We start from the raw sequence: 20742 nt of genomic DNA, 5'->3' as shown, positions 1-20742 counted from the left end.
TTCCTCATATAGAATGATAAGAACAAGAACCAGATGGTAGGAATACATGAACAGTTTTCTATTAAAGAAGCAAAGAAGGACCGGGGTCTCCCAAGGGACTGTATTTGGGCCAAAATTATTGAATGACCTTAGTAAATGATACTGAGTTAGGAGTGAGCAGTGAGTTAACCAAGTTTGCCACTGACACCAAATTATTCAGGATGGTGAAAACTCAAGCAGTCTGTGGAGCGATCCCCCAAAATATCTCCAAACTGAGTAAATGGACAGCAGCTGGGCTATTGAGATTCCCTGTACCTACAAAGGGATGCACACGGGAGTAGAAATGCATAACATCACATACACCGTACTGGGATCTAAAATTGCTGTGACTATCCAGAAAAACCCAGCCTTAGCAAAAAGCATTTCATTTTAATCCCTGTTCCCCACAGGTGACAAATTGAACACAGCCAAAAAATGAAAAAATATCAAGTATTCAGTTATTCTAAGCACTAGCGTAGGCTATAATTAATATAAATGGGACCATATCTATTTCTAAATATTCCTCATGCATATCCCTGGAGGTTGAAATAAAACAGAAAGAATGTACATCAGTTTCATTTATTCTTCAGAGTGAATCTGTCTTCCAAAGTAAAGCAGAAAGAAGCACCAAAAATTACTTAAAGTCCGTTCCAAGTAATATGTTAGCGTTTGTTTTCGGGATCATCCAAAACATTAAACTGTCTCTTGGGTTTGGTAGCTTCACACATTAGTTCCTGCAGCTGTCCAATTTGCTCATCCGCCAGGGCATTAATCTTCTCCTCTGAGAGGTGCGCTCCAAAGTGAGGCTTAGCTGAGCTCTGTCCATTTTGGCCGGCTTGCTGCCACAGCATCGCTGCATAGTTCTAAGGAGGAAGAGAAGATAAAGAAGAAAGAAAGACTTCAGTGAGTAAAGTTTATGATTTGGAACAATCCAATTCTCCTAAGAGCAGCCCTAAACCTTCCACTGAACCAATAATAATAATAAGAAGAAGAGCCATGCTGGATCAGACCAAGGGCTCATCTAGTTCAGCACTCTGTTCACACAGTAGCCAACCAGCTGTCAACCAGGGACCCATAAGCATGACATGGTGCACCAGCACCCTCCCACCCATGTTCCCCAGCAACTGGTGTATATGCCTAGACACTTCCAATATAATACTTAATGCAGCCATTTGGGTGGCAACCAATACCAGGAAAACAGAGCTTGCACCACAGAGATGAAGGATTTGGTTGACTTCTCCATCTAAAGCCTGGTCCTGCAATTCAAATGTAGCTTTTAAATTTGGCACTGTAAATTCAACTCCATGTATCACTCTATTTTTTAATGACTCTGTTCATCGAATAGCTCTGCATGTAAGACACAGTGCACCAATAGCCCACTACGAAAATCCTTTGTTGCATTTAAACGATAACTATGCTAAAATCAGCTAGAAATCTATTTATCTATTTGTAGATCAGGTGTAGTGGAAAATCTTTGGCATTATTTGTATTTTCTGTCCATTTTATCTTAAGGTCAAAATGGTTTATCTGTAAGGCACAGGATTTTGTTTAATCCATTTTCTCTGTGTTTTTCATTTCTGAGTCTTTCATTCTGTTGTCCACTCATTGATGGAATTGGACCTTTTTAGGGATGTACGAAAATTTTGTTCCTGTTTGTAAATGCACATTAGTGCTAATGCACTTGTGCAAATGCACATTTCTGCAAAAAAACCCCAACAACAACCAACCCCCCCCCCCACCAAAGTAAAGTCATCTAAAGCACACACACAAACTACCATGAGTGAGGAATGGTGTGCACAAAATAAAAGTCTTATCTAAAAAAGCTGAATAGTTTAATGCAACTAAATCCAATTACTACAGACTAAACGGCCAGCAATTTTAAGAATATGTCTATTATGAATACGCCGTACATAAATTCAGCCAAGTGTCTTCTTAAAAAATGTGTTTAAGAAATTAGTGTCTGATGATTTTATCATCTTCATTTCCTATAATGTTTTTCTTTTTTAAATTTACTCATATGATCTGTAAGAGTGATTTTTGAAACAGTTACTTTAAACAAAGTTACTATTCAGTAATCTTGAGAAGCATCATTGCTTTTCATTTTATCATTGGCCCCGTTCAGAAAACATGCTAAACTATGCTGCTTAACCACAAAATGGTTAACGGAATCCATTAACCATTTTGTGGTTAAGCAGGGTGGTTTAGCGTGTTGTCTGAACCAGGCCATTGTATTTTCAAAATCTAACCGTACATAGCAGAAACATTAGCTACTCCATGGTTTAACTTGCTGTCCTAAAGCTTGTTTTCACTTTGGCAATGGTTACAACTTCACAGCAACCTACATTGATCACATTTTTTGATAAGGTAACCTCCCTTGTGGACCGTGGGAATGCTGTGGACGTCATATATCTTGAATTCAGCAAAGCTTTTGACAAAGTACCACATGACATTCTGATTAACAAACTAGCTAAAAGTGGGCTAGATGGAACAACTATTAGGTGGATTCACAGTTGGCTACAGAATCGAACTCAAAGAGTACTTATCAATGGAACCTTCTCAAACTGGGGAGAGGTAACGAGTGGGTTACTGCAGGGCTCAGTCCTGGGCCCAGTGCTCTTCAACATTTTTATTAATGATTTGGATGAGGAGGTGCAGGGAACGCTTATCAAATTTCTACATTTAGGAAATAGAAACCAAATGCACAGTTACAAGATGGGGGATACTTGGCTCAGCAATACTACAAACGAGAAGGATCTTGGAATTGTTGTAGATTGCAAGCTGAATACGAGCCAACAGTGCGATATGGCTGCAAGAAAGGCAAATGCTATTTTGGGCTGCATTAATAGAAGTATAGCTTCCAAATCACGTGAGGTACTGGTTCCTCTCTATTCGGCCCTGGTTAGGCCTCATCTAGAGTATTGCGTCCAGTTCTGGGCTCCACAATTCAAGAAGGATGCAGACAAGCTGGAGCGTGTTCAGAGGAGGGCAACCAGGATGATCAGGGGTCTGGAAACAAAGCCCTATGAAGAGAGACTGAAAGAACTGGGCATGTTTAGCCTGGAGAAGAGAAGATTGAGGGGAGACATGATAGCACTCTTCAAATACTTAAAAGGTTGTCACATAGAGGAGGGCCAGGATCTCTTCTCGATCCTCCCAGAGTGCAGGACATGGAATAACGGGCTCAAGTTAAAGGAAACCAGATTCCAGCTGGACATCAGGAAAAACTTCCTGACTGTTAGAGCAGTACGACAATGGAATCAGTTACTTAGGGAGGTTGTGGGCTCTCCCACACTAGAGGCCTTCAAGAGGCAGCTGGACAACCATCTGTCAGGGATGCTTTAAGGTGGATTCCTGCATTGAGCAGGGGGTTGGACTCGATGGCCTTGTAGGCCCCTTTCAACTCTGCTATTCTATGATTCTATGATTCCTTAACCAATTTAAAAGAACTTATAAAAAGATCAGATGAAATACTTTAGGAGATCAAATTAGAGCATCAATTAGAAAAGGTAATTTGAACTGACAAATTATTCTGCATTTTAATTTGAACTCATGTACGAAGTCACCAGCAACAATTTAGCAGGTTATTTCAAGCTACCTTTGTTAAGTGAAATGAATCTGCTAATCATCGTATCACTGGGAGTTGGGGGGTTTCTTTTTCATAAGATGTAATGATTTTCAGTGACTATTTGCAGTGAATTTATTTCCCTTGAAATTGAATAAACAAGGATTGCACTCCAGCTATTTATTATTATACTAGTGTGGAAATTTGCTGACCACTTTGTCTCATTGCATTTAAACAGTGCTTATCAAACTGTCACAACAAGTATCAGTATTGATCCAGTGGTGCTTTGCATCATCAATCAACACCATGTGGGAACAACGTAGATAGCAGAGACACATCTCATATATTATTATTATTATTTATTTATATAGCACCATCAATGTACATGGTGCTGTACAGAGTACATATATATATGGCTATTCACAAGGATGGCCAATGAGGCATGATAGGAAGGGGGGAAATTGATGCATGTGTGTTCAGTCATGCTGTACACACACAAAAAGTTACTTGAAAGCAATCAGGCAAAAATGTATGTCTCCCCTTAGCAATTGCTCATGGGCTTGTGGAGATGCCTAATTCAGTTTGAGAAACATGGACCTAATAAGAACCAGCGGAAAAAATAAACGAGTTGCCCAAAAGAAGAGATAACATGGCTTACAATATCATAAATTGCTTTTTGGTGTAGGAACTAAGAATTGTGAACTGCCCAGGGAGCTTCGGCTATTGGGTGGTATCAAAATGCAATAAATAAATAAATATCACACCAAAGTAATACTGTAGGGGTTATGGCATGGGATGAGAGTACAGAGGGATGAACCTTGCATCCAGCGCATGCACATATTTAACACATGCACACTTAGGCCATAGCTAGACCTAAGGTTTATCCCTGGATCGCCCAGGGGTCAAACCTGTTCATCTAGGTGACTCACAGGGGATCCCAGTGTTCAGGCAGAGGTGAACCCTGGATGATCCCATGATAAACCTTAGGTCTAGCTGTGGCCTTGGTGGAGGTGTGTGACAGAGGAAGGGAAAAGGTTCTCCATTTCCCTACCTTTGCTCTTCTCCTCCTGCCATGCCACACTGGTCATTCTGGCTACCACCTCCTCTGTAGATCTGGCAAGCAGCAGATCTCCTTGGTTGTCCTTGCCAGGGCCAGCTCTAGATTTGAAGGGGGCAGGGCAATGTACCCTCCAGTGGGCCAACTCTTTGGCTGACAGGCCTCCTTCAGTTTTACTTGGCAGTAGCAGCAGCACTTCAAGGAGAGACTGGGATCTGCCATTTTAATTTCCCACAACCCCTAGAGTGTCCAATGAAGTGTCACTCTGTGGCATTGGGGAAATTAAAATGGAGGTTCACAGACCCAGCTGCCTGATGTAGAGGGTTTGAGGCAGAGGTCAGTATCAGAGGGCCCTGCTGGTGCACCGGGGTCCCAACAGCTACCCTAAGATGCTAGGGTATCCAATGAGCATTCACCTTTGCAGCCACGAGGTGGTATAAATGGAGCTATTACTTCACTTACTGGCATCTAAATATTCAACCTCTTACCAAACCCTTTCAGACAACCTATCTTCACTTGATTCCCATCTGTGGGGAACTGCTAACCTCAGTACATACCGGGCAGGGGGAAACAGTTGCCTAAATCCAACAGAGCCTCCAAAGAGAGTCAAGTGGAGAAACTGGCTGTCTAAATCACCCAGAGATTGGCATGTCAAACAACTTGTCAAGCTCAGAGAATTCCAGCTCCTTTCAAAACACCTAGAGATTGTTTAAGAATTACTAGTGGCTAGAAAAGTTGTGAACCAGACTTCTTACTTTCCATTGTTATCTCACTGAAGTCAATGACAAAAATCTGGAGTGTCTTCAAGCAAATTTTGTCCTTAGTTTTCTACAGTCTTAAAGGAAACTAGGCATGTTTGAACCCCCTAGCTTAAGCAGCCAGAATGGCATGCACATTGACTAGGATTTTGAAAGAAACCAAGGGGGAATCAGGGGCTCCCAGTCCATTGAAAAAAACATGAACCTAGTACCATACTAATTTGGGGATCCTTTTAAAAATTCCATTGATAGAAAGACCTCTGCAGTTCAAAGACATTTGGGCCTTTGAAAAGCATCCCCTTCCGCACTCCAAATATTTCAAAGTATTTCACATGCTACTGCTAAAAAAACCTACAGCAGCCGAATTGATCTTGCAAGGTGCTGAACAACTCAGACAGCAAACTCAGTCTGAGTGTTCACCGAAAGAAATAACCATATGTTTAAGTACTTTCCCAAATCAGTTTCAAAAATTTGCACTGTACAAATCTATAATTAGTGCTAGAAATTAGAATGAGGAATCTTCCTTTAAAAATGTAACTCTGGTCGTCCTGAAACTAGTTTTACCTGTAGCTCAGTATTCTCCAACCTGTGACCTCCAAATATTTTGGACTTCAACTACCATCTACACTAGCCATGACCAACGGCCACAAATCCTGAAAGCAGTGGACTCTGGTGGCTCCAATGTCAGTGGAGTGGTGAATCCACCCTGGGTTTCAGTCAGAACTCTAAAGAGCTATCCAAGGTGCTTAGGGTTACTGAATTCTGGATTGTTGTAATGTGTGAACCTGGCCATGCTAACAAACCATGGTTTGTTAATCATGAACAACACAGAAAGAGAACCCATTGTTTGTTGTTGGATTGTGAATTCTGGGTTGTTTAAACCATGGGTTGTCATTATGTGTGAACCACGAGCAGCGGGCTGTTCATGGGTTGTTTTGCTACAGAGGCAGCATGGTAAAACAAAAACAAAAAACAGCCACTCTACATTCCACTACTACACTGCCACAAAGGCATTTGGGATACAGGGAAGAAGCAGGTGAAGGAGGAGGGAAACAATCAACCAAGGGACTGAGAAAACATCCACATTTTTTTCTGCTCATCTGCCAGACAACGCCTAGGTAGGGCAGGAAACCATGGGTTTAATAAACCATAGGTTAGCATTATGTGAGAACCAGGTGATTCAGAATACAACATATTTTATTTATTTATTGTTTTTATATTCTACCTTTCCTCCAAGGAGCTCAAGGCGTCATAGAAGTTTCTCTCCCCCCACTCATTTTTACTTCACAACCACCCTGTGGGGTAGGTTAGGCTGAGAGTTAGCAACTGGTCCAAGATCACCCAGTAAGAAGTTCATGTCTGAAGTGGTGCAGGATTTGAACCTGGATTACCTCAATCCTAGCACAATACTCTTAACAACTACAGTCCCACACCAATATCAACAGGTTTCCCCTCCTTTCTCTAATGTTCACTCCCTAGGAGAAACCAACACCTACACTATAGGCAAATTGGTAAGTATTTGGCTGCCACTGCAAATTTCAGCAGCTCAGTGATATTGGCTGGGTCCACAAAAGGCTTGCAGGCCTCAGGTTGCCTGTCTTCGGCCTACAGGAAGAGGCTGCTGGCCCTTTAACAACCGAATACAGCACATGGGGGGGTGGAGCTTCCAGAAGGACTCTCCTGGCCTGAATATAAATCGATGCCAGCAGGACAACCATCCACCAAATCTCTATGGTGAGGGCAGCCATAGCAGGGTCTCTGAAGAGACAATCCATGTAATGTAACTTGCAGCCCCTGCTTGGGTTAACCACAACATGGAAGTGCTTTTCCTGGTATTGTGAAAATGATGCAGAAAAGGAAACTACAAGAGAATGACCCCAGGAAGAAAAGTAACCCCGATATCAGGAACTTACCCGTTTCAATATGTTTTTAAATGTACAAAGAAAATACTTTTTCCAAGCCAACATCAGCAGCTTCCCAAGTTGCGGGATTGAAAAGATAAATATTATTAATTCCAGGCAATACTTTCAAGTCATATATTTCATGCATCTCTTTGACTCTGCACTCAGGGTTTCTCTTCAGGACCAAATCCTTATTTCCATGGAGGATTCAGTTCTACTTTTACTGTCATAAAGATTCATTGCAGACAGAGACCAGAAACATGAGAAACGATCACAGAAAAGTGTATCTAATCAAACTGCAGCACTGACATCTTATTTTTAAAAGAAAAGGTGAAAAAATAAAACCGCTGCTAATGAAACATGCTGTGTTCCATTTATCGCATGATACACAAGCAGAAAATTGATCCCAATCATTTTTTCTCATTGTGTGGAACTGTAAATGATAACTAGGATGTTTTTTTAAAAAATAGGAGAGCTGAACATTCCGAGGAAGCTGGTGGCTCCGATGTGGTGAATCTGCTCCGGGTCTCATTCAGAATTCTAAAGAAGCTATGGGCAACTCATTTGGAGTTCTGAATGGTTCTTACTAAAACCCAGAGTGGATTCACCATCCCACTGACATTGGAGCCTCCACGGTAACATATTTGTCCCCTTTCTGCTACTATCTGATAAGAGGGAAGAAATACCAGAGCAGCAAAGCAGCCCAAACCTGGAAGTGGCTCTGAATAATTCTAATTTCAAATATACAGAAAATAAAGTTTATTTATACTGATGACTCTCATGAAGAACGGGGGAAACAATCAAAGGGATAAAATGTTATGTAAATGTTAACTCATTTACATGCAGAATACCATTTGCCATATCTGGACTTCAATACAAAGTTGTAGGGTTAAATCCCCCCCAACTTTTATTTTGTTTTGGTTTTTTAAGGAAAAGCTTTCAAATCCTCCTTAAGCTCTTCATAGAGATCAAACAATGTGCCAACCCTGCTTCCTTATAAGCCATGTTGCTCTGGTAGTCACAAATAAAGGAGCATTTGAAAATGAATACACCTTTTTAGAAATAAAACTGAAATCTCAACTTCTTTCTTTTCTGCCTCAGCTGCCATAGCAACATTTTCCCTGGTAAAATAATGTATTCGCTTACCTTTGTGGCCCTGAATTAAGAAAAGTTAAGTGCAGAAAGTGGTGCTAATGAGTTTTTATTCACAGAGAAGTGTCAACATTTTCATGATTCCGTACAACTTGCCTCCACCTGGGTATATGTGCAGATGACTACAGGACTGGTTTGAAAGGATTATGCAACTAGTTGTGCATGTCCAAGGAGTCTCTGGACTTGCATTTCTCAAACAGCATCCCCCTCCATGATACATGGTAAACCACTTTTGAAATGGGGAAGAGAACTTAAAACCAACTTATGTTTGGTACAGGGCTGTGATATTCAGGGGAATACTAGAGAGAAGAGAACTTTTAAGGTGCCCTATTCTTTTTTAAACACTCCTTTATTCAGCCCAATGTGTTTCGTCTACCTTTCAACAGTGGTGCAGCTAGGTAATTTTAGACTCTGGACTGAATTTTAGCTTGGAAAAAAGAAGGGTAAAGAAAGCCATGATAGAGGTGTACAAAATGATGCCTGGTGTGAGAATGTGGATAGGGAGCTACTTTTCTCCCTCTCTCATAATACTAGGAGCCAGGGTCATCCCATGAAGTTGACAGGTGGAAGATTCAGGACAGATAAAAGGAAGTACTTCTTCATACTGCACATAGTTAAACTCTGGAATTCACAACTACAAGATGTAGTGACGGCCACCAATTTGGATAGCTTTAAAAGAGGGTTGAATAAATTCCTGGAGAAGGCTATCAATGGCTACTAGTGTTGATGGGTATGTGCTACCTCCAGTAGCAGAGGCAGTGAACCCATGTGCACTAGTTGCTGGGGAAGATGGGTGGGAGAATGCTGTTGCACCCGTATCCTGCTTGTGGGTTCCTGGCTGACAGCTGAATGGCCACTGTGTGAACAGAGTGCTGGACTAGATGGACCCTTGGTCTGATCCAGCAGGGCTCGTCTTCTTATATTCTTTTTAATGGTCTCATTATGGGGGGGGGGGGCATTCCTCTTCTTCCCCATATCCCATGCTTCCATATCAGCATCCCCGATACATTAGAGCAAGCAACAACAACTGAGCATGTGAGCATGTACACTTTTGCATTTTAAACTCACTTCAATCATAGCGGCTTCATGACTACGGGGGTAAAATGAAGTTTTCTTCTGCTGCCCTGATGCTAAACAAGAATACTTAAGAGTAAGCATCATTTTGCTGGATAATATAATTTTAAAGTAAAAAAGAATAAAATGAGCACCTGTAAACCATGTACATGCCCAGCCAGCCACTGCCTAGGTATAAAATACTTTTAAAAGCAAGAAGAGAGGATGCTGCAGTGGGCAGAATTAGCCCAGGAGGGCCCAGCATGCCCCTGCCAGCCCAGCTGCTGAGATGTTGGGCCTGTTTACCACTGTGCTCTGACTGCCATCTGGGTGCCCGGTCGGCTACAACGCCCAAGGACCTTGGCCCCACAGTCCAGCCCTAGCTGCAGCATTCCATGCGGGCACTGGTAAAACAGCCAACAATCTATTTCCCAGGGATGCAAACATTTCACCAGCACTCCTGCTAAAGAGCATTCACAACCTGTTGTGCTGAATAAATTGCATTTATGTACACCTTAGAGTCTCTCTTCTCTCATTCTTACATTGGTTCCTTTCTTCTTTAGAAGAAAAATGTCAGATCTCCAACTGAGAATGCAGAAGTCCCTGAGCTAGCCTTACGGTTATTGTTTTTTTCTTAAATCCTGGTCATATTTTATAACGAATAAAACAATTAAGCTAAAGAAGCTTTTTTTCCTGAAAAATGCCCATTACAGAGATTTCTTAATTATTTTTTATTTATTATTTCTTAAGGTCAAACTTTACGGGAAGTGCACAGTGCCCCTTGTTATGGCATCAAATCTACATTAAGCTTTCCTTTACTGGCAGTCTTCCTCTTCCCTTTAAAAATTTCACAGCCTCATCCACAATCCAGAGTTACCTTCACAACGGGTTCCAAAGAATTACGCAACTAACTGTGTATGTCCAAAGGGTCTCTTGACTTGCTTTTCTCTAATAGCAGCCATCCTCCTCCATTCCTCCATGGCACGTAGTAACTTATGCAGTGCCAAAAGAAGAGAAATGCATTGGGGGGAAAGGGGGGGGGGAGATATTTGAATAAAGTTTTCCTAATTTGATTTAGAGAGAGTCAGAGAGAGAGGAACAATTTAAAAACAATTAGTATGATTTAAATAGAAATACAATGTATCTCTCACCATAATGGGGAAGACAGAAGTCAGGTGACCTGTGTGTCTGCCCTGTCTGCTCACAAGCTGCTAAGTGTTGATGGACGACTTCAGCCCAATTTGGGATGGACAGCCTTTCACATAAAAGGTACTTTCAAACAGAGGATACTTTCAAACTTAGGGTGACCATATGGAAAGGAGTACTGGGCTCCTGTATCTTTAACAGTTGCATAGAAAAAGGAATTTCAGCAGGTGTCATTTGTATGCATGCAGCACCTGATGAAATTCCCTCTTTATCACAACAATTAAAGCTGCAGGAGCCTTGTCCTCTTTTGTATCTGTCCTCCTTTTCATATGGTCACCCTATTCAAACAGAGGACGGTCCTCTGCAAAGCATGACACATAGCCAACTTACTTTCACAGTGATGTAGGAAAATAACTTCTGAAGGGGAGAGAGGAAGCAGAGAGGACCCAAATTTCCTGCTCTCAGTGGAGGCCAGTGGCTTCGATGTCAGTGGGGCAGTGAATCTGCTCTGTGTTTCAATCAGAACTTGAATAGCTCCTTTAGAGTTCTGACAGGTTCTGATTGAAACCCAGAGCAGATTTACCAACCCACTAAATTCTTAGGGGCTAATAAAAACTTGTACACATTGTGCGGAGGGGAAAGTGGACCATTGACTTTGGATGATCCGAAATTTTGTGGAAAATAATTTTCCAATATTTTTTTTAAAAAGTTTCTTTTTCAAGCTTCTCCTGAACTGATGGAGAATTTCCCCAGAGAATATTCTGTGAAATGGCCTCCCCAATTTTGCCATCTGTGAATAATAAACATTGGAGAATTTTGGGCGCAATTGTGGATCCCGTTTTGATATTGTTTAATACCATTTTAATATTATTGAAAGAAGTTCAATAATATTCTGCTGCTTCTCTCTTAGCTCATTGCTTCCTTTCATCAGTATGAACTAACAATTAAAGATGAGTCACAAAAGGTGAGTCACACATAAAAAGCTTCCACCATTATAAGCCTCAAAATTCTACTGCTTATAAAAATAACACCTCTTGAGATAATAACTTTGTGTCCATGATCTACATGATGAGGTCCACAATTGTTCGAAACATCAAATCTATCAGATAAAACGTGCCAGATACAGCATCTTATAAAGTGCTGGAAATTGACGCATGTACTTTTTACTCCAAGTTGCAGTTTGGTGTATCATTTCCACCCCACCCACCCCGGTTTTTAGTGACAACTTCTGAAAGTGGTTTGCCTTTTATTAGTTCGGTGAAATTCTGAGCAGTGGTTCAAATGTTAAGGTTTTTCTGCCCCAAGAAAATCTATAGCAGCAACTGTCAGCAAAGTTATGTCGGGCACGCTTGGTTTCACTCTGAAGCTAGAATTTTGCCAGTACTCCAGAGGAATTCTACTGTATTTTATGGGCAGGGCCTATTCCTTTAGTTATCGGATGTGACCTCACAAGGCTACACTTAATACACAAAGTGAGATCCTAGAAAGAGTTTAAACCTTCTCCCCCACTGTGGTCACAAGTCTTGATGAGGACCCGTCATGTCTCCAAATGACATTGCCAAAAAAGCATCCCAGTCATGAAAATTGCAGGCATGGATAAAGGATTATATTATTATTATTATTATTATTATTATTATTATTATTATTATTATTATTATTATTATTTTGCATTCCGCCTTTTGCCCAATACTAGGCCTCAAGGTGGCCTTACAAAATTTAAAACATAAACATTGTAAACCTAGGGAAAGAAATGTACAAAAAATAAAAATTAAAATTAAAAAAAATACAATATTAAAACATTAAATGTTTAAAACACACGACAATTTTATAAGACCTTAACACAGATGAAGGACCAGATTATTCTCCAAAGGCCTGTCGGAACAAACAAATTTTTGCCTTCTTCCGAAAGCGCATCAAGGAGGAAGCCATTCTAGCTTCCCCAGGAAGAGAGTTCCAAAGCACTGGAGCAGCCACTGAGAAGGCCCCTACTCATCTCTCTAAGGTCCAGATCCATATAAGGAGGTCCCATGAGCTTACTTTTGAGTAAAAGAAAGAAACCTAGCAACATCTTTAAAGTAACATGCTTGAACCTCAGAGGATTTGGGAGGGGCAGGGATAGAATGCACAGATGGGAGGAGCAGAAAAATCCATGGCCTCACAGCACCATTCTGAAAGTAGAAGGCCCCAATCCTCGCTCTTGCTTTCTGTGGGGGTTGGGAAGGACATGCAAGGATCAGGTCTCACACTACAAGTATATTCACACGTCACACTGAACATGCGTTCACACTCTGTACGTTCATTAAGATGGTTGTGAGAATCTAGGCCTATTCAGTCATTCAAATCATATGTAAGCTGTTCACATGAGGAAAAGAAGTGGAGATGAGCTCACTAGCTTCACCCTCTTCCGTCACCATTTTCATCATGGTCTTCACATGGAGGGAAGGGATGAGCATTGCCGGAAATCTGTCCCTTTTGGGGCACTCCAGCATTGCATGGTGTGCCCAACTCAGCTTGTATTTGCAAGATGAGACACAGATTTTCCCTGAATTCCGGGGACATTTTGTGTACAATTTTTAATGTTGATTGTAATTTGCGCAAATAGGGATTTGTGCAAATTACAGGCACAACATGCATAATTTGTGCAAATTGAAAAACAACTAAAATCTGGTAGATGACCCAACTCGTGACAATCTGAGTCAGGCCAGCTAGCAAAAGACAAACCAAAGTTCAGGGGCCTGAGCCGAAAAAAGCTTATCAAGTTCCACTCCCCAACTGTATTCCTCCAATATCCCCAGTGGAGGGTGACTGTCTGCAAAAGGTTCTCCCTGAGGCTTTAGAAACATGGTTCTTGAAATGAGATCATGGTTACAACTAGTTAAGTATTTCTAATCCCATTTATCATATAAGTAAACTTGCAAGAAATCAAATTAAAATACTTTGTGGTGGTGGGGAGATAGAACAGCGAACACAGTAATGCTCAATTTCCTTTTCAAAAACCAGGGAAATTCAATGATCAAAAAACGGCCAATTCAAGATCAGAGTTAAGGCTATCTCATGTTTGTTCAAGCTTCAGAAAGCAAGGAAGACTGATGCTGTAATAGACATGCCCTTTGATCGATGATGATGATAATGTGCAATTGCACAACTTGTGCTTCCTTACAAGCAACAAATAGGTGTAGGTCAACACACTGGAGGATTCCTCCGGATTCCAGCAATACAGTAGGCTCAGGTGCTTCATAAAGCAATACAGGATCAGGACAACATTGAAAGTATAATCTATTGCAACCAACGGAGCTTACTGTGAAGCGAATGAATTTGGTATAAAGGTGTTGTTGTTTTAGTTAAAAATGAAATAAAATAACATGTCTCAGAGTGCTGCAGGACTATTCTTTTGGTTACTTCTATTTGTACGGATAACTGGCATTTGTTTTTGTTGCTTTCTGCAAAAAGGAAAAAAAGAGGAAAAGAAGAAATAGAAATATATATATGCTAATTCAGAGAATGTATTGTAATGATGTATAGATCCACTAACAGAAGTGCATAAAGCCATAACAATATAACTACTGATTCTCTTGAGCACTACACATACCAAGCATTTTTCTCTAAAAGCCAGTGTTATCAATTGAATATTTCACTATTTTCCATGGGAAATATTTTCCAGCATTGCTTTCAAAATAGCTTCCTTGATTTCAGTTTTTATGGAACTGCTTTCTATGTCAGCACTATCTAAGGGGGCTGGATAAATTCCTAGAGGCAAAGGCTATCAATGGCTACTAGCCCTGATGGTTCTGTACTATCTCCAGTGTTCGAGGCAGTAAGCCTGTGTGCACCAGTTGCTGGGGAACATGGGTGGGAGGGTGCTGTTGCACCATATCCTGCTTGTTGGTCCCTGGCTGACAGCTGGTTGACCACTGTGTGAACAGAGTACTGCACTATAAGGACCCTTGGTCTGATCCAGCAGGGCTCTTCTTATGTTCTTAAATATGAAAAAAGTACCGTATTTCTTCGATTGTAAGATGCCATCGATTGTAAGACGCACACTAATTTCAGTACCAACAGAAAAAAAAAACCTAAGACACACCCGCGATTCTAAGACGCACCCCATTTTTAGAGACATTTATATGGGGGGAAAAGTGCGTCTTAGAATCAAAGAAATAGGGTATGTATATTTTACTTTTGTTGAAGAGGAAGACCTTGTGAATTTATGGATGTTGGCAGGCATAGCAATGCATACTACTCTCTTGATGACTTTAATTAAAAAATAGAAAATACTAATTATGGCAAGGTCATCAGTGCTCCAGCAACACAAGCAGACTCTGAACACATCTGTTGGTACAAAAGAGTGAAAGCACAATGCAGACAACCAAACCAAATTCTAAGCACCTATTCACACTGCAATTAAACCTATTACATGCTATTATCTGCTTCCCATTGGCCTACTGATTAAGCTCTTGTACTTCTGTTTGGTTATTAATTGTGAGCTAATGGATTGTATAACCAACATGTACAAAAAAAATTGCTGACAGTTGTGTGTCTACATTTTAAATGTTATACGTGATGCAGCAAAACACATGTGCAAATCACTCAGGGTGCGGGGGGGAAGCCTTTATAGCCCCAAGGCTTCCTTGTGGTGTTGTGTAGGTGGCCACAGGCTGCACACCCACCAACACCCACACATTCCCTGCACTCACACATCCTACACCAGGTCACTTGAGTGGGGAGGTGGCGGCAACCTGGTCCCAATCCCAGCGATGATGAGTAGGACTGCTGGGATGGGGCCAAGGTTAAAGCCTCTTCCCCCGCCACCCTCACAGTGATCCTGGATATGGTGGTGTTTTTTCCCCACAGTGCATAGTTAAACTCTGGAATTCACTACCACATGATGTAGCGATAGCCAACAATTTGGGTGGCTTTAAAAGGGGGATGGATAAATTCCTGGAGAAGGCTATCAATGGCTACTAGTTCTGATGACTATGTGCAACTTCCAGTATCAGAGGCAGTAAGTCTATATGCACCAGTTGCTGGGAAACATGGGTGAGGGGATGTTGTTGCACCTGTGTCCTGCTTGTGGGTTCCTGGCCAACAGCTGGTTCGCTACTGTGTGAACAGAGTGCTGGACTAGATGGACCTTTGGTCTGATCCAGTATGGGTCTTCTTATGTTCTTATGCTCTTAATATAGAGCCATTATTACTAAAGTCATTGATAGCCTCATGCTCGGTGTATTAGTCTAATCCCCTTTTAAAGCCATCCACATTAGTGATAGTGAATTCTGTAATTACGCAACATGTGAAGAAGTACTTCCTTTTGTCCATCCTGAATTTCCCACCATTCAGCTGTACATACATGGGGTCTGCTTGGAAGATTAGATTAATGGCAGAAGCTGGGAACAGGCATGATACTGACCCTGGTAGACTGAACAGGCCTCATGAACTCTTTGGGTGTCCTAGTGGTGTGGTTTAAAATCATGGAGGTCAGAATAACTGGTTATCCATCATGATCTTTCAAATCATCAAGAAAGAAAAAAGGCTGACTGAAATCATTGGGTTGGATCTAGACTAAAGTAGTCACATTTGGGCTCCATGAAACTCAGTGCGAAAAGTTAAGTCATTTAATTAGTTGGTTTATATGGAAATCAGCATCAGAAGCAGGACACCAACTCTCATGGCCACTCGCAGGCAGAAAACTTTCATGTGGGTGGGAGGGTAGAAACCAGAAGAGCAGCATTGACTGCATCGGGTTGGCAATGCAGCTATCACTATCAATTGCACAATGAAAAGTGTAGTCAAACTTGAAGTGATTGGGACGCCACTGAAGAATACTGAACTAAAGGAACACATTTATGGGTATTGTGCTGATGGTCTGAAAGCCCATGAGGCAGCCCCCTCTGGGTCTGGTCAGTGCTTGGAGGGGAGACTACCCAGGATCCACTTGTAGCCACCCTGAGTTCCACGATGGAAGAAAGGTGAGATATAAATGTAACAAATAAATAAATATAGGACAACACTGGATTCCTGAGCCTGAATGAATAGCATTCCTCAATAATACCTGCCTTTAAATTATAAGCCCAGTTGAGTTTAATTTTATAATAGAATGTGGAATATAACCGCCCAACTAAATAAATGAACAAAACCACCAAATAAATAAATGCAAATTTAAAGCAGCGGAGGACCATCAGGCGCCAGAGAAACTTATCATAAGGCCCCTTAGGCAGCCAAGTTGCTAGAATAATGCTACATTTTGAAGGCACATCCTTCGGTGAGTTAAAATTGCCACACTTCTGTTCATTATCATCTTTCGGTTCTCCATGCTGTATAAAAAGATATAATCAACAGCAAATATGCCTACAATTATTGCAAAACCCACCAAACACATCTTTTATCAGATCATCCCAAGTGGTGAACAGTCAGAGTACGTTGGACTGAGCTTTTATAATCAGGACCGTGTTTATTCTGCAGTTCTGCACAGAAATTAGTAGTGGGAGCAAAGGCCAGACTGCTGAATATACACAGCTGTTTGATACCAAGTCTGATCAGTACATCTTAGCCCAATATTGGCCAGATCTACATCAAGCAGGATATAGCGCTATGAGAGGGGTATGAAAGCAGTATATAAGAAGCAGGAGCCACACTACTGCTTTATAGTGATCCTGAAGTGACAACTGTTGGGGGCCATTGACACATACCATATACCGCTTTCATACCGCTATATCCTGCTTGGTGTAGATCTGGCCATTGTCTAATCTGCCTAGCAGCATACCTTCAAGATCTCAAAGCAATGGACAGAGTCTAGGACATTCTGCATTCAAAAGCATACTTTGTTTTGTTTTACCACCAAGCTGCCTGTGGCATGGTCTAAAGCAGCCATCTTACTAAGTGTAATACAGCTCTGGATCTATTCTGTGCCTGGAGGGGAGACTGCCCAGGAATCCTACGTACACTACCTTGAGTTACAGGGTGAGAGAAAGGCAGGATACAAATGCAATTTTTTTAAAAAAAAAATGTTTCTAGCTCTTATGGGTCTAAAGATAATCTTGAAGGTATGGGAGCAGAATATTCCCATACTACAAGTTCAACCGCAGCTTTTAAAGCTCAGCTAAAAACTTTTCTTTTTCCTAAAGCTTTTAAAACTTGATTTTGTTCTGACTTTATACTGTTAGTTTTACCCTACCCAGTGCCTGTTTACTCTACCCTGTGCCTGTTTGCATTCTCTTCCCCTCCTTATTGTTTTATTATGATTTTATTAGAATGTAAGCCTATGCGGCAGGGTCTTGCTATTTACTGTTTTACTCTGTACAGCACCATGTACATTGATGGTGCTATATAAATAATAATAATAATAATAATAATAATAATAATAATAATAATATCAGAAGCAAACGGGGAAATTCTTGTGATCAAGGCATGGATCTTCAATGCCATGGATACCTTTTTGACCATGTTCATGTTCAGAATAGACAGAATAAATTCAAACAAATATATGAAAATGTGCATGATTTACATCAGTTACACAGGTTGCAAACAGTGCAATTCTAGGCCTGAGTTCAATGGGACTAAGGCCCTTTCTACACCTAAGGATTATCCCAGGCAAATGGAGGGATCATCCCTGCCTGCTTCCAGGATCCCGTGTGTCATTTGCATGCACAGGGAAGATCCTGGGATGATCCCAGGATATAGGCATGGTGTAGACATACCCTTACTCTCAGACAACTGGAGCTTAGATTGCAGCTTTAAATTGCAGCTTAAACAGTGCTTTTCTTGGCACAGAATTAAGCATGACCTACCTTCCTTCCTTCCTTCCTTCCTTCCTTTCCTTTCTAAACCGCAGGGCATTCACAGACCTTCTTCTTCTCCAGGTCTAGTAAGGTCAAGGCCAATGTAGGTTGGTTAGCGGAACATGGTGGATTCAGAGATTCAGATGACCAGTTAACAACCTACTCATGTAAGTTGCATGAATGGAGTTGCTGGGGTAAGGAGGAAGCTTTAGCCTCTCCTTCCCCAGTGTCCCTGAAGCAGCCCAGATCACTGCTAGATAGATCATTGGTCTGATCCAGCATATGTGTTTCTGACCTCCATCTAGAATAATAATAAAAGAGGATGCATATTTGTCTGTCTATCCATCCACCAGCACTATACGGCTAAGATCATGAACCTAGACACCTGAAACTTGGCATGCGTACTAAGGGGACCCTAGGGGGGTGCACCTCAGGGCTGTCTGGTTTTTAAAACACATTAATTTCCATGTGTCCATGTGGTTGAAGCCTGCATTAACTTCTTCAGTCACTAGGGGCAGACTTCCCTAATCAGTGCATGGCTTTGCAGTCGATATAGCTTGAAGCCATTGAAGATTAGTAGGCCAAGAGACAGAGTTATAATGGCTCCTCCCTCCCCACTACTGTGGGACAGGTACCCCTCAGAGGAATGGAGTAGAAGGCCCCTTGCTTAAAGGGCTACAGGAGTACACCATGGCTGGGGCTGTGCTTAGGGGAGCCAGCAGGCATGGCTTCACAAACAGGGCGGGCACAATGTGTTCATCTCTGACGGCTGTGCTAAGTTTGCTTGAAGGCTTTGCTGTATCAAACTAATGGCTACTCCAAACCATGTGAAGCTGGATCAGTTCACTAGTACAAAATATAATTTCATCCCATAATCACGTGCCTCCCATCGAGCTCCCTGCCAGGCATGTTGGGGTTTGGGAGGTGGTAGACTGGAATATAATGACACTAAATGAAACTCTGTAGTTCACACTTAAAAATGTCATGGCATTACATTTGCTTCTCACTGACAGGGAAAATTTCCGATGCTCTACAGAAGACCTGAATTCTCTTGAAAACTGAAATTGAGTCACATATATATATATAGTCTCTATGTTATAGGCAGGAGTTATTCTCCCTCTAATAGCTAGACTGCCCTGCTCAGAGATCTCCTTTTGCTAAAGTAATGGCTCCGAGGGCTACTGCTCTAATAGATAGGAAACAGCCTGACACCAGAGAAGGAAGTTTAGAAAAGGTATCTATTAAAGCTTTCAGAACTGCACTCAGATTCCACAGAGAGCACCACCTAATCTGAAGATGGCGACATAAGAGTGACAGCTCCTGAGAACTTGGTAGCACGAGGCAGGAAGAGAATAGATGGGAGCATCTGTCAAAAGCGCATACAGAACTGACAACTAAACTCTTATGTCATCACTGAAGCCGTTGTACTACAGACTACAGAAAATCCAATTTTAGTGTAATGGCTGACTTTGAATCAGAAGTCTCTTTTTCCATAAGCGCTTGCACTTTAATAGGGATCTAGTACAGTCACAAGAGCTACAACATTCTTGTAAACATGTCAGAGGTGAATGATTTCAGCAATATTCTTCTTCTAAAATTCATGCAAAGAAATATTTGGATCTCATAAATGCCACATTTTCAAGGCTGCCACAATTAATCTATTGAAATAGTATATATTCGCTAGCTTATTTCTTTTCTTTTAAAGCAGCCTTCCCCAACCTGGATTACTACGGATGGGCTAGGTTACAGCTGCCATCTTCTCCAGAACACATGGTTATTGTAGAGCACCAGTTTGCAGAAGGATACTCTAAAAATGGGTCTTCTCAATTTCCACATGTGTTCCCTTTATTTCCTTTACATGGGCCAGAGAAGAAGATTTTCTTAATTTTTCCTATTCAGAATTATACAAAGGAAATCGATACTGATGGTTCCATTATACCCACTCAGAAACGAAAAACTTTTGAAGTCTATTCTCTTAGTCAAATAGGTATATTTGAAAACAAACATAAAATGTCTGAGACAAAGACCTAAACTAACTGAATGCTGCTACAAACTCCAATTAGCCCCACATGTTTTTGCAGGAAAAAATTATCAATGATGTATCATATATTATATATCCTATTACATTTAGAAAGACCTTTTTGAACTACTTTATTCCATTACAAAGCAGCAATACATTACATTAGGGCACAATCCTATGCATATTTAGATGGAGGGGGGGGAATCCTACAACTCCAATAATTTCTCAGCTAGCATGGCTGGCTGGGGAATTCTGGGAGTTGTTTCTGTCTAAGCATGCAGAATTCACTCTTAAGCAGTCATT

At 41.2% G+C, this 20742-nt stretch overlaps 1 protein-coding gene across 2 annotated transcripts in view; it reads right to left on the bottom strand.

Annotated features, from left to right (window-relative positions):
- Positions 1 to 567: 567 nt before the first annotated feature.
- Positions 568 to 20742, bottom strand: part of SDHAF3 (succinate dehydrogenase complex assembly factor 3) — a 31821-nt gene continuing 11646 nt past the window's right edge. The window contains exon 3 of one of the 2 annotated variants that reach the window (XM_063117306.1): positions 568 to 881. In XM_063117306.1, the coding sequence (XP_062973376.1) occupies positions 681 to 881 (201 nt within the window). In that variant the 3' untranslated portion in view covers positions 568 to 680. The remainder of the gene's footprint in view (positions 882 to 20742) is intronic. The other variant, XM_063117218.1, reaches the window with a different exon arrangement.

The sequence above is a fragment of the Elgaria multicarinata genome, chromosome 1 (genome assembly GCF_023053635.1).
Source record: "Elgaria multicarinata webbii isolate HBS135686 ecotype San Diego chromosome 1, rElgMul1.1.pri, whole genome shotgun sequence".
Lineage (NCBI taxonomy): Eukaryota > Metazoa > Chordata > Lepidosauria > Squamata > Anguidae > Elgaria > Elgaria multicarinata.
The sequence above is the reverse complement of the archived record's forward strand: the minus strand, read 5'-3'. Positions and strand labels throughout refer to the sequence as shown.